This window comes from Aegilops tauschii, chromosome 3 (genome assembly GCF_002575655.3).
Source record: "Aegilops tauschii subsp. strangulata cultivar AL8/78 chromosome 3, Aet v6.0, whole genome shotgun sequence".
Taxonomy (NCBI): Eukaryota; Viridiplantae; Streptophyta; class Magnoliopsida; order Poales; family Poaceae; genus Aegilops; species Aegilops tauschii.
This window is the reverse complement of record NC_053037.3, coordinates 62748595-62761065: the sequence shown is the minus strand read 5'-3', so window position 1 is coordinate 62761065 and position 12471 is coordinate 62748595. Positions and strand designations below refer to the sequence as shown.

The following is a 12471-nucleotide window of genomic DNA, read 5'->3' as shown; positions in this document are numbered from 1 at the left end:
AAAGAGGTTGAAGACATTCTGGCTGCATCAGTCGATGAAGAAAGAGAAGAAGAACATGAGGTTATTCCCCCTGCCAGTTATCTTGTTATACATGAAGAAGAAGTGATTGTGCCAGACCCCCTTGTACATGATACAAGTGAAGTTGAAGCCAATGCGGCTGCCACCACCATCACTACTGAAGCCAATGACGTTGTCATGGCTGAAGATACCATGGAGCCTGAAGTCAATGCTGCCACAGAAGAAAATGCGCAGCCAACCACCTCGGATGTAGCCGTTCCTCCCCCTGTGCCTCACACTATGGAGCGTGCTTATAACCGTGGTGAGCTTGTTACTATTAGGTGGCCTATTCTGATTCCACCCACTGCTCCAGGTCCCAAATATGACCATCATGTGGAGCAAAGGCCTCAAACGCAGAAGCCGAAGCCCAGGCTGCCGAGGCTTCCCAGTGCAGTAACCACTCATGGCTCTTTCAATGTGCTAAGCTTCACAGAGCACAATACCTTCTTTGATAGCGCCAAGAACCCCTTCAAGAAACCAAAGATTTCATCTCACAGGTTTTGGAGCCATCAGCAACGGAGCTATTACTCTTGCATACTCTACAATCAAGACATGATTTATCCTCACAAACGTCTTGACTACGATGCCATTGCTGGGCTGCCATGCCTTGAAGAGGCTCTTGATTGCTTCCATGAAGTCGGACTGCTCCAATTTGTTACGGATAAGGAGCATTGGAATGAAGAGCTTCTGCTGTAGTTCTATGCTACGCTACACATCCGAGGCTACAACAGGGATCCGAAGACATGGGATGTCCATCATGAAGCCAAAGCTCAAGATAACATCGAGCTAACTTCTCTGCCCACTCCTAGTGATCTGTTTGAACCAGGTTGTCAGCTGTATGAGAATGAACTGCAGAGCATTTTTTATAAGCCTGAGCCAAATATGAGTCAGATGCTCAGCATGATGAAGTGATTGCCAATTGATGTTGAATATCCAAAGGAGTTCTTTGTAAATGACCTCGAGTACCTGCCCCGCATAGTCTATCATATTCTGTGGCATACTCTATGGCCTATCAAGGGACATTCTCCAAACGGCAAGCTTGAAGGTGCCATGAAGACATTGGTCTTCTACATCATCAATGGCATCAGGTTTAACACTCAAGGTTTCTTCATCAGACAATTGGTTGGTTCAGGCATTGATCTTTTTGGCCTCAAGTTTTATGCGCCATGGGTTATGCGGCCGATCAAGCTTCACTCTCCAATCAACTATCAACCTTCAGCGCGCAATCATGTAGTATTCTTGCCTGAAGTCGATATGTCACATGAAGCCATATACCCTGAGCCTGCTAAGGAGCCAGTTCGTGAAGACAATGCTGCATTTCAAAGCTTCACACAGCCAATTAAAGGAGTTCATATGCCCAATCCACCTGCTCCTGATGGTCCTCATGCTGGTCAACTATGGCTGTCACATCATGCCAACACAGATGCCACAGCCAGCACTATTGCTCAAAGGCCTCAGAAGCGTGCTCATGTCTTAAACGACAAAGAGCTTCTTGTTTCATTTCACCAAAAGCAGGATAGGCATCATGACTGGCTGAAGCGCTAGATGCGCAGTCTGCTCATTGGCGTCAATCACATTCGCAATCTGGCTACCAAGAATTCATTCGTTGCGCATGAAGCCTGTCGGCGGTCCTGGAAGATCCTGACACTGCTCTGTTCTGAAGACGATCTTCGCGAAGATGGCTTCACGGAACGATTCAAGTTTGACTCCAGGCCTCCACAATCTTCAAGTTAGCGTCCAGCACCCTCAATTGAAGATTCAGACTATTCATCTTCGCCTCCCACTGTGGTTGCTCAAGTCATAGATGAAGAGGATGACGCCACTTCACCGGCAATGGCTTCGCTGCATCACGATGTTGCACCAAGCCTGTCTGCACCACCCAACACCACCATCGACCCAGCTGCTCCAACATCTTCATCACCTGAGAGCGAGTAGACACTCTATGTCTTCAAACCTTTTTGGTCCTTACTGACAAAAGGGGGAGAAGCATATGAGTTGATAGTCTTCAAGCGGGTCCATATGGGTTGGTTGCTTATTTTTGCTAAGTTCTTACAACTCTCGTTCTTGAAACTATTTGGTTTTTGAGCTGTAACACTTAAACTTGATGTTCGTCTGCCACTTTTGCTGCTACCTTGTGATGCGATGATAAATTCCGCATGTAGTCATTCTGCAGACGCCCATTTCTCATTGTGCATGTCATTATCTTTATTACTCTTATGTATGCACAGTGAATTGTCTTCATATGTTCAAGAGGATCTCCACAAAGTAAAACCTGCCATGTGCACTTGCATTCAAAAGCAAACTACTTATATGCACATCTTCAGGGGGAGCCTTTTCTAACTTATGAAGACAATGCCCATGCACTTTAACTTTCACATACTTTAATCCCCGTTGAAAACTTCAACCAGTTTGTCATCAATCACCAAAAAGGGGGAGATTGTAAGTGCATCTAGTGCCACCCTTAGCTGGTTTTGGAGTATTGACGACAAAAGTGGTTGAGGGACTAATGTGTTTGTGAGAATTGCAGGATAACATAGGTAGTAGTCCCCCATTGATTCGGTTTACCTACCAGAGATGACCCCTAAAAATGTATGAAGACATTGAAGACAATGGTGGTTCATGAAGACATTCACGTTGAAGATAATGACTTGTGTAGACATTCACTTGAAGACTATGGAGTGCAAAGACATAGTTTCTTTCGTAGTTTCCTTTTCTTATTTATTGAGTCATAGGAACCACTATACTGTTAAGTGGATTCCAAGTGAACAAAGTCAGATGACTGAAGTCATGCTCAATCAAAATCCTATGTCTTCGAGCGAAGATAATGAGAGCAAATCTTATCCAGAGTTGGATGAGTCAGCTTTGCTTGTAGCCCAAGCCAAGCTGCCGCGTGTGTTTGAAATCCGACCGTTGGACACGTGTCGGTTCCTTCTGACCCAGGGTCATTTTGGACATATCATGTCGGGTTGCCTCCAAGCTATAAATAGTCCACCCCTACACCATAAATTGGTGGCTGCTCAGAGTTAGTGCACGGCTTTTGTCGTTTGAGAGCAACCCACCTTCGAAGCCTTTGAGAGAGAGATCCTTGTGAGGACAAAGCCCAAAACACCCAGAGCTAAAGAGTGTTAGGCATCACTGAAGTCTTTCTGTCCGCGTGACCTGAAGACTTGTTACATTTGAGGACTGTGCATCCTCCAGCCGGTTAGGCGTCACGTTCTGAGCATCCAAGAGTCATTGTGGATTGCCAGTGAACGGAATGTGTGAAGGTTTGGAAGTATACATTGAAGACTTACCAGAGTGATTGGGCAAGGATTGGGTGTCCTTAACTCAAGGGGAATAAGGTGAAGACACGGTCTTCTGAGTTCAATCTCAGCCTCCCTAACCAGACGTACAGTTGTCATAGCAACTGGAGCTGGTCTACCAAATCCTTGTCTTCACCAAGCAACTGGTTCTATCCACTACTTCCTTTACATTTCAGTTTGTCTTCGTGAAGTCATTGCTTGCTTGCCTGATCTGTTTGGCTTTACTGTGTGAAGACTATTACCCGTTTGGCTTCATACTGACTTCCATTCTGATCCATACTACCTAGCTGATGTTAGTCTTTGTACTTTCACTATACTGCTTACTTGACTATGGCTTGTCTAGTGTAGTTCATCTTCCGCTGCATATCATATAGGTTCATTCCAATAGTTTGTCTTCAAAGACCTCGTGATTTGAAGACTTTCAGAAAAATCGGCTTCACCCCCCCCCCCCCCTCTAGTCGATAACTAGCACTTTCACAATCCTTCTTGCATTTGAAGTAGATGTCGAACCCACGGATGGAATACACAATCCTGAGGAAGAGCTTTCGGCTCATCCGATAACGGCACCGAAATACTTTCTCGCCGTGCAGTGGAGCGTCGGCGAAGTAGTCGGAGTAGAGCAAGCAATAGCCTTCCAATCGATGCCTCTGCTTTGCCTTCAGCCGGGCCGGCGCCGAAATACTTTCTCGCCGTTTAGTGGAGCGTCGGCGAAGTAGTCGGAGTAGAGCAAGAAATAGCCTTCCAGTCGATGCCTCTGCTTTGCCTTCAGCCGGCCCGGCGCCGAGCCACCTCGCCGTGGCTTTGCATTGCTCGCGAATTGGCCGGCCAGAGCGGCGAGGACCATGAGATGCTCTTCGTCCTGGGCATCGGCTTCCTCCTCCAGCAGCGCCGCGAACGCCTCCTCGTCGTCTGAGTCCATCGCCGAGCAGACAAACCGCCGAACACCTGGCGGGCGTGGTAGGCGCGCAACCGCCACTATTCCCGCCCTGCGTGGCCAGAGCGCCGGAAAGCTCGCCCAGGAACGGGGTGGAGGCTGCCGCGGCGGAACCCTCTCTTATCCGGCGGGGGAATGGTCTTTCTAGCGGTGGTGGGTGGGCAGGTGGCACCGGGATCGGCACGGCGGCGGAAGGGCGTGCGCGCGAGGGGGGGGGTCTGGAAGTGCAAGATGCTTTTCCGCCTGACAGTGGTGGCCCAGGCGTGGTTTTTCCTTCCGCCGGAGCCCCTAAGTGCCCCCAGTGCGCTGGGTTCGGCCTGGGATCGCCGGGCCAAAAAATGGGCCGAGCCGGCGGATTTAGGTATCCTGAGGGCGCGACTGGGTTTTTTTTTCAGCGCCGGCACGAAAAAAAAAACCCGGCCTGGAGGGTCTGTTGGGGGCGTGAGTGGAGATGCTCTTATACAGTATGTTTCTGAAATTCTTGGAAAGAGAAGACCCAAAGTTGGTGACAAAAAGATGGACAGCGTGTTCACACTTGAACGCCAAAGAGAAAGAAAAAATTAAAAGGAGGATGACGAGGTGATATGGTGATGTCCTGGTGCATGGTGACGAAAGATAGGCTCTGGAAACGCAATAATGCAATGGCCCATGCACTCATTAACCCACGTCTATATTGACAGGACTCGACACACACTGGCTCGGTCCTGCTGTGACAAAACACCAACTGTATATATAAAAGAAAACTAGAAATAGCGAGGTAAGGCCAAGATAACAAGAAAAGAAAAAGACAAATCCGGTGTGCGTTCCAATTATAGCGCTTCAATTATTGTCCACGGCCGTCCTGCTCCTGCCTAACTTGCTTTGGCTCTAGCTAACCGGGATCAGATCACTGCTGATCATCAACGTCACCAAAGTTAATAGAGTTCATCGGAACGCGCACACAAGATAGGGCTCCGAAAGTGAAAATCGCCTTAACCTAGCCTGATTATATACAGAGAAGATGACACATAAGCCTGGTCCCTGGCGCAGCAGCCAGCAAAATTCCTTGCCGCTGCGCTGTCGCGGAGAACATCGGCTTACTTTTCACTGGGGTCAGTACTCCCGGAAGATTCAGCGGTGACCGGAAGAGATTCCGAGTCATGCATGCGTTCGTTTCCATCCGGAGGTGGCAGTCATCGACCGGTAGTGGGGGTGACACAAAGGTGAGGTGAGGTGAGCCGTGGAGCATGAAACGTGCGCATGGCACCATCTATCTTCGTCGTCCTGCCTGTCTATTAGTGCAATCTTAAGCTATCTAATCACGCTAGTGCTGCGACGACTGCGAGGCAGAAAAGGCGGCATTTCCTCCCACCAAAATGTATCCATCCCCTCCCCTCCCCGGGATAAGAAAACTACTGCCACTAGACATCGTCGGGGAGGAGGCCATACGTAACCATGGGCCACCATGTATGGCTGGAGACGCCCACACTTGTTGCCGTGTCCTCAACTTCTGTAGCTGTCAAGCCAACATGAATTGTTTCCGATTAGTACATGGAGCAGCTAACCAAAACTGGCCGTCCGATTTGTTAACAAGAACCCTAACTTTTTCCCCTATGGATGCGTCAGCGGCCACATGTGTAGGCATATACCACGGGCCAGCGGGGGTTAAAATATGCTGTCAAATCGCTATAATTTTTAAAATAAGACAGCGAGCATCGTTAGCATGTGATTGCTGTTTAGAACATTGCGCATACGCCAAGTCCTTGGCCTCTTGCCCCACGTACGTACGTACGCCGCATTCGGTCATGTGCAGCGGCTGAAATGAATTTGGTTGACGTGGCCGGCATGCATCCCGATGCGCGCCTACCTGCTTGCCCGCCTAGCGCCTATGGCAACACTAACGTACTGCCGCAACATGGCTGCTGACCTTTGCTTCGACTGCCGACATCTTGCTTGCGTCGAGGAGCCAAATCTAAGCTTCAGTGTTTCTAGGGCCCTCGATCGGGCAACTATAGACTTTTCACGGATTTTGAGCACCCCGTTTGTACTCTCGTTAGTAAATCTCTGCACAAGTTTAACAGGAGGCAGTAGCTGTGTAATTTTATCTGACACCAAACAAATAGAAGTGCCACAGTACTTGCTTAGGCCAACTCCAGCGCACGACCCCATCCCGTCCTGCCCTGTCCGTTTGAAGCAAAACGGACAAAGCACATGGCCCAGCGCGCGACGCCCTGGACCCATCTTGTCTGTTTTGTGTCCGGCCCGAACCATTTTCAGATCAAACATGTGTCCGGTTTGGGTCTAGGCGGACAGCGAACGGACGTCTCTCGTCCGCATCGGCGCCGCGTGGCAGGCGGCCACATACCTCCCACCGCCCAAATTAACTGCGAACGCGTGGTCGGCCCCACTTGTCATCCGCCCAGGCGAGCGGTCGCCGTCCTTCTTAAATGGGAAGCCGGCGATCGGTCAGTCCACGCTCCCACTTGCTGCCTCCTTGAACCCGACACCCAAACCCTAGTTCTCGGGCTCGCCGGCCGCCGACAGCCATGGTGTGGTGGAGCACCGGCCGCAAGGGGGCGCACGACCGCGAGGCTGGTTCGTCCTCCGGCCGCCGCCGCGCCGCCAGCTCAGAGCGTGCCCCACCCCCACTAAGGGCCCCCGCACCGCCCGCATTCGCCATCGCCCCTCCGGCCGCCGGAGCGCTCTACCGGCACTACATCCACGCGGATGTTTGTCGGCGTTATTGGAAAACAAGGACGCCGCTCCTCTGGAGCGATGTTCACCTATCCGCGGATCGGGTGACGTTCCCGACGAGCGGCCGTGCCCACCGCGAGGAGATCGACCGCCGCCGCCGCCGCCTCCTGCCTGACGACCTGTACTATGACCCCGGGTACGCCGTCGACTCTGACCTGTGGGACACCTGGTTTCGGGACGAGCACGACACCAGGCACGCGTCGTACTTTGTTGGTAGCTCGTCGGGCCCGCGACGGCCACGTACAGAGCGCCGAGCACGTGCTCCGAGCCATCCCGGGTGCGTGGGTGTACGCGAGTGCGCGGCATCACGCCGACGCCGTCGCCGTCGCCTTCGCCCTCTCCGTCGCCACCACCACCTCCTCGCATGACAGAGGAGGAGGAGGCCCGGCTCATTCAACGTGCCATTGAAGACTCTATGAACACGCACGATGAGCGCCAATGGGAGGGCTTGGACACCATGCTGGCCCTCTCTGCGGCCGGCCACGTGGCCGTCCCGGATTTGGAGATGACGGACATGGAGGAGCAGGTGAAGGAGGAAGTGAAGGAGCAGCTCGTCGCCGCGTTCCACCCGAGCCTGGTGGGCTAGCGGTGGAGCTGGTCGTGCACGGCCACAGACATGGCCAACGCCGTGGGGGCAGGGTGGTACCCCACGCTGCCGCAGTAACCGGGGCGTGAGCTGTCGCCACGGGGGGAGGTGGTGCAGGCACCTCCCACCTTCCAGGCACCTCCCACCTTCCAAGCACCACCGTCCCACCTCTGGATGGCACCGCCCTACATCGACCTCACCGGCGACGAGGACAACAACGGCGGCGCGTGAGACGGTGACGGGCACGGCATCGACGGACTTTTTTTATTTAGTTTTTATGTTAATTATGTTTCTAAGCACTGTGGAGGCCGTGAAGACTAATGTTTAATTATATTTGTGTATTATTTGTTTTTTTGCATTTATTTGAGTTTTGCAATTTTTTTATATCATGTCCAACCTAGACATAGTTTGGGTGCGGGCGTGCGTTGGACGCACCGACACGGCAATAACTCCAAACGGACATGTGATATCTCATTGCCGTCCCAAACGGACGGAATTCGGACAAAACGAACGTTCGTTTGAGGTCGTGCGCTCGAGTTGGCCTTACGCCGGGCAAGGTGTAGAACCTGCCTCCTTCGATCACCCTTTGCACTGATCGGGTCGATGTCGGTCGATCACTGTACGGACGGCGTGCGTGCGTATGAGCTGACGTCACGGCGCAAACCAAGCAGTCGCACCGGCCGGCCTAGCACCAACACAACCCATGTAGCCGACGCAACGCGTACGTACCAGGCGTCCTCGATCGATCGATCAGTACTTCAACTTGCAGGAAGCGCAAGGCTCAGCGACCGTGCCGTGGCGCACAGTGCGGTGGATGTGACCGTACGACGATCTGTGTGCACAACTAGAAACACGGCCATGCGACCGACCGGCGGGGCAAATCTGGCCCGTGCTGTCGCCTCCGGGCGATGGGGTGGTGGCGGTGCTTCGATCGACCTGACGTTGGACGGCGCACTAGGCTTGCCCGGAGCGGCGGGGCAACAGCGACGTCACCGGACGCCGGGCGCGCCACGCGTCCCGCCCGGGGCCCGCAAGGCGACGAGCTGAGGTGAGGGTGGACGTCACCGGTCACCCTCTCCGCCGGCCGGCCTCCGAGAGACGGATCGGAGCAGCAGACCGCGGCACGAGAGCGACCCCCGGCGCGCGTGTGGTCACGTAGAGGCAGCTGGGCCGAGATTAATTAGCCTTAGCCGTGACACTGTTGCCTGCGTAGGCCTGGTGACGCCAGCTACCGAGCGCCCTCGTCTCGCACAGTCCCACTCTCGTCGTCGTCGTCGGCGTCGGCGTCGGCGTCGACCCGTCGTGGAAACATGGGGGCATGTTTCACGCTTGGCCTCACGTGGCAGCCGCACTGTGTGTGTTGTACTAGCAGCTCGTTTGACGAAGCCCAACGACCTGCTGCGGCCCGCACTGGCACTGGCACTGCACCCGTCCATGTGCCAAATTGAAGGCCGCGGTCGCATCGGCGGAGGACAATCGACGGTACCATGCGCCCGGCGAGTTTCGATGCCGGCATCTCCTCCAAGCCTCACGCACGCAGAAGAATCTCCCCTGCCGATGGACGGGTGGTTCGCGTTGCCCCGCATATCCCGCTCACCAAACCGCAACGAATCCGAAAAGAAAAAATGCCGCTGCTGCTGCCACTCCGAGAAGAAAAGGGAAGCATAAAACGGACGTCCATTTCCCTGGCGTATGGAGTGCGTAATTCGTCCCTCTCCGTCCGGTGGTAGGGGTGGGACCGTGGGAGGGAGGGAGGGAGGATACTTTGGTGCTCTACTAGTACGTGGTGGTGCTGAATTTTAGTGCCCGCTTTGCTGTCCGTCTCCGGCCACGTGACGCAACCTCAGGCCCCACGGCTCCTTGTCATCCCCCGCCCGACGTCACCTCCCATCCCATGTGCGCGCTCCGGCCTCCTATATATAAACGCCTCGCCGGGCTCGCCTCTCCACCTCCTACGGATCGATACCGATTGATATTCATTCACGGTGAGCACTGAGCAGGCGTCGTCTGCCAGTTTAGCTGCAAGCGGCGGCCGCGGCGAGCGACCTCACCGTTTCACATCTTCACGGCGGCGGGAGGCGAGCATGCAGGCGGTGGCGGGCATCCGGCGGGGGCTGACCATAGACCCGGCCGGGGAGGAGGAGGCGCCGGCGCAGCGGTTCGGGCGGCTGGTCAGGGAGAGCCCCGTGGTCATCTTCGCGCGGCGCGGCTGCTACATGGCGCACGTCATGAAGAGCCTCCTCGCGGCCGTCGGCGCGCACGCCACAGTCATCGAGCTGGAGGGCCCCGCCGAGGAGCTCGCGGCGGTGGAGGCCGGCGGCCACGCGGCCGTGCCGGCGCTCTTCGTCGGGGGCGCGCCGGTGGGCGGCCTGGAGGGCCTCATGGGGCTCCACCTCAGCGGCCTCCTCGTCCCACGCCTCCGAGAGGTCGGAGCCCTCCGCGCCTAGCTAGCAGCCGGATCCCCTGCTCCCCGTCGTCTCCGGCGACTCCCTCGCACGTGCGCGTGCACGCTTCGTCTCCGTCTCCGTCTCCGTGTATGTACATATGAAGGGAACCATGAGCTCTGTAATTTCAAGACTATCAAGGGTGTGGAGTAAGAAACAACAGGATAAATAAGCTGTACCGCACGGGTGGGAAGACAATCCGTAGGATGGAACTCTAGCGGGGGTGTTGTGACAAAAAAGGTTGGACCTAAATGTGATTATTGCTTTACTTAGGACCTACTACTCCAGTTGTGTTGAGTTTCACAGACATCATCAGCAACTTAGCTGTTTGAAAAAAAATCCCTCTTTGCTTGCCCACTTGTTTAAAATCTTGCTTCTGTTTTGTCCTGGTGTGACGTTCTTTGTTTGGCGCTAAATTAACTAGTGATTACCCCACATGATTGCCGTATAATCATGCTTGGAAGCCGATTAGTCTATGGCAGGGAGATAACATATTCAAGTACCGGGGTGGGGGTGGGTAATGGAGGGGGACGTCAGCACGAACTTGGAACCCTAATGGCTGCTTTGCCCGGCAATGATCGAAATGCGCATCAGTCTCGCTCGGTACGGCGGAACTTCAACCACAAGCTGTGAATGGCAAGGGTTGGACCTAGCAAGCCTAGCATACAAGTATGGAACCAATATTGAGGCCAGATGAACTGAATGAAACTTGTCAAATCCTTTCTAAGAGTAGCACTTCCTTTTTCTGAAAGTTCGGATGATCCTGTAAGCCATGAAGCTGACCCAGAGGGTCTTCTTTTCCTTTTCTGTTTCTGCAAATGATTTGTAGTCCCCCTGCCTTAACCGTCGGAAATGCGAGACAGAGTAATTAATCATTTGTATGGTTAGCTGTTTAAATTTTTATACCAGTCCCAGTGTCTCGCATTTGGTACGAAGTTAGTACAGCTTAATACTAAGTCTGCGACAATTATTCTAAAACGGATGAAGTACTATGTAACACGGTGGAATAACAGGATCATAGGATAAAAATTATATATATTCTACCTATACATGAAGACGACGAAGCATGAATGGTTAGAGCATCTACAGCCAGATATAGCTTATAGCTAATTCGGTCCTTCAAACGCCCCGCGTGCATCGTAAACTACCTCGTCGTAAATCCCACACGGTAGTCCACATGGATGGTTAGAGTTAGTACATGTTTTATCTGACCGGCGATTTTTTCCGGTGTGTTTCACGGTCGATACGGGCCGTTGATTCTTACGTACGTTGCGTTGAGGAGAAGAAACGGGAGAGACGTAGAGTAAAGACGTGCGGTTGCTAACACTCAAAGGCATTGCACGCGGCGGCAGCCTGGCCGGATCGGCTCCGAGCCAGCGATCCATGGCGTACGTCGCACGTGCCAGCCGCTTAATTCCCGGCGGGAAATAAAATACGTATACTACGTGCAGCTGACGCGAAATTTCATACAGCGCCATGCCGAACGAGACAAGCTGCACACGATCCCACACTGTTCACCCGTGCACACAGTTTTACTTAGTACTACTCCTGCAGGGCAGCAGGCATTTATTATTAGCCATGGGCCGCTCTGAAAAACACTGCTGCTGCTGCTCGTCCCGTAGTCGTCTTCTTCCCGAGGAAGAAAAGGCAGCAAACAATTGAAGGTGACGGGCTCCTCATGTCAAGCCACGTAAAACTGTCAGAGAAATGTCTGGGGTGCTCCAAATTTCCAATTTCGTCTCATTAAACACCGGTTGTCCGCTTCTGCGGGGCTCGGCGGACCCTGTCAGCGTGTCAGCGTGCAACTCGTTTGGCATCTATCGCGGAGTCCGTTTTATTTTTAACCGCGCGCGCATGGCCAGCGAGGCCCTCTCTAAGACTGTAACACGTACACTAGGTACAGTAATCTACTCCTGGTAGTACGAGCCCCTGTGCAACAATACTGTAAAATTTTGCATGATCATCAGATCTGATTCTGATCGATATGTGTACAACCTGGTGGTGTGAGCCTCGCAGATCGCCCACCGATTCCTGCCCGCCCCCCGTACATGCAAAGCCGGCGCCGGGGGTTCGTCCACTTGCATGCTCCACTCGCTGCACTTACTGCTGGCTGCCTCTAATTGATGTGCACTATTTTCCGTTCTTAAATATAAATCTTTTTAGAGCATCCACGGTTGTACTTGACAAATCTTCAAACATCAAACCACGTCTCAAGTAATGTAATCCACATCTGGACACCTCAATTATCATATCTCAAATCCATACAAATTCATGCAACTACGTCGACGCACACACATCGTCCAGCTACTTCATCACACTACACTACACATGCCATTGGACTACCAAAATTTGACATGTTTGGCTATGGTGGAGTTCACCCACGGCTATTCTTGCCGTCCTTCTCGCGGAAGTATC

The 12471-nt window shown here is 53.1% G+C and overlaps 1 protein-coding gene across 1 annotated transcript; it reads left to right on the top strand.

Moving 5' to 3' along the window:
• Window positions 1-9548: 9548 nt before the first annotated feature.
• On the top strand, window positions 9549-10424 carry LOC109773313 (monothiol glutaredoxin-S2). The gene has a single exon (XM_020332008.3). It carries the CDS (start codon window positions 9697-9699, stop codon window positions 10057-10059), a length of 363 nt encoding a protein of 120 aa, XP_020187597.1. The 5' UTR covers window positions 9549-9696; the 3' UTR covers window positions 10060-10424.
• The last annotated feature ends 2047 nt before the right edge of the window (window positions 10425-12471 follow it).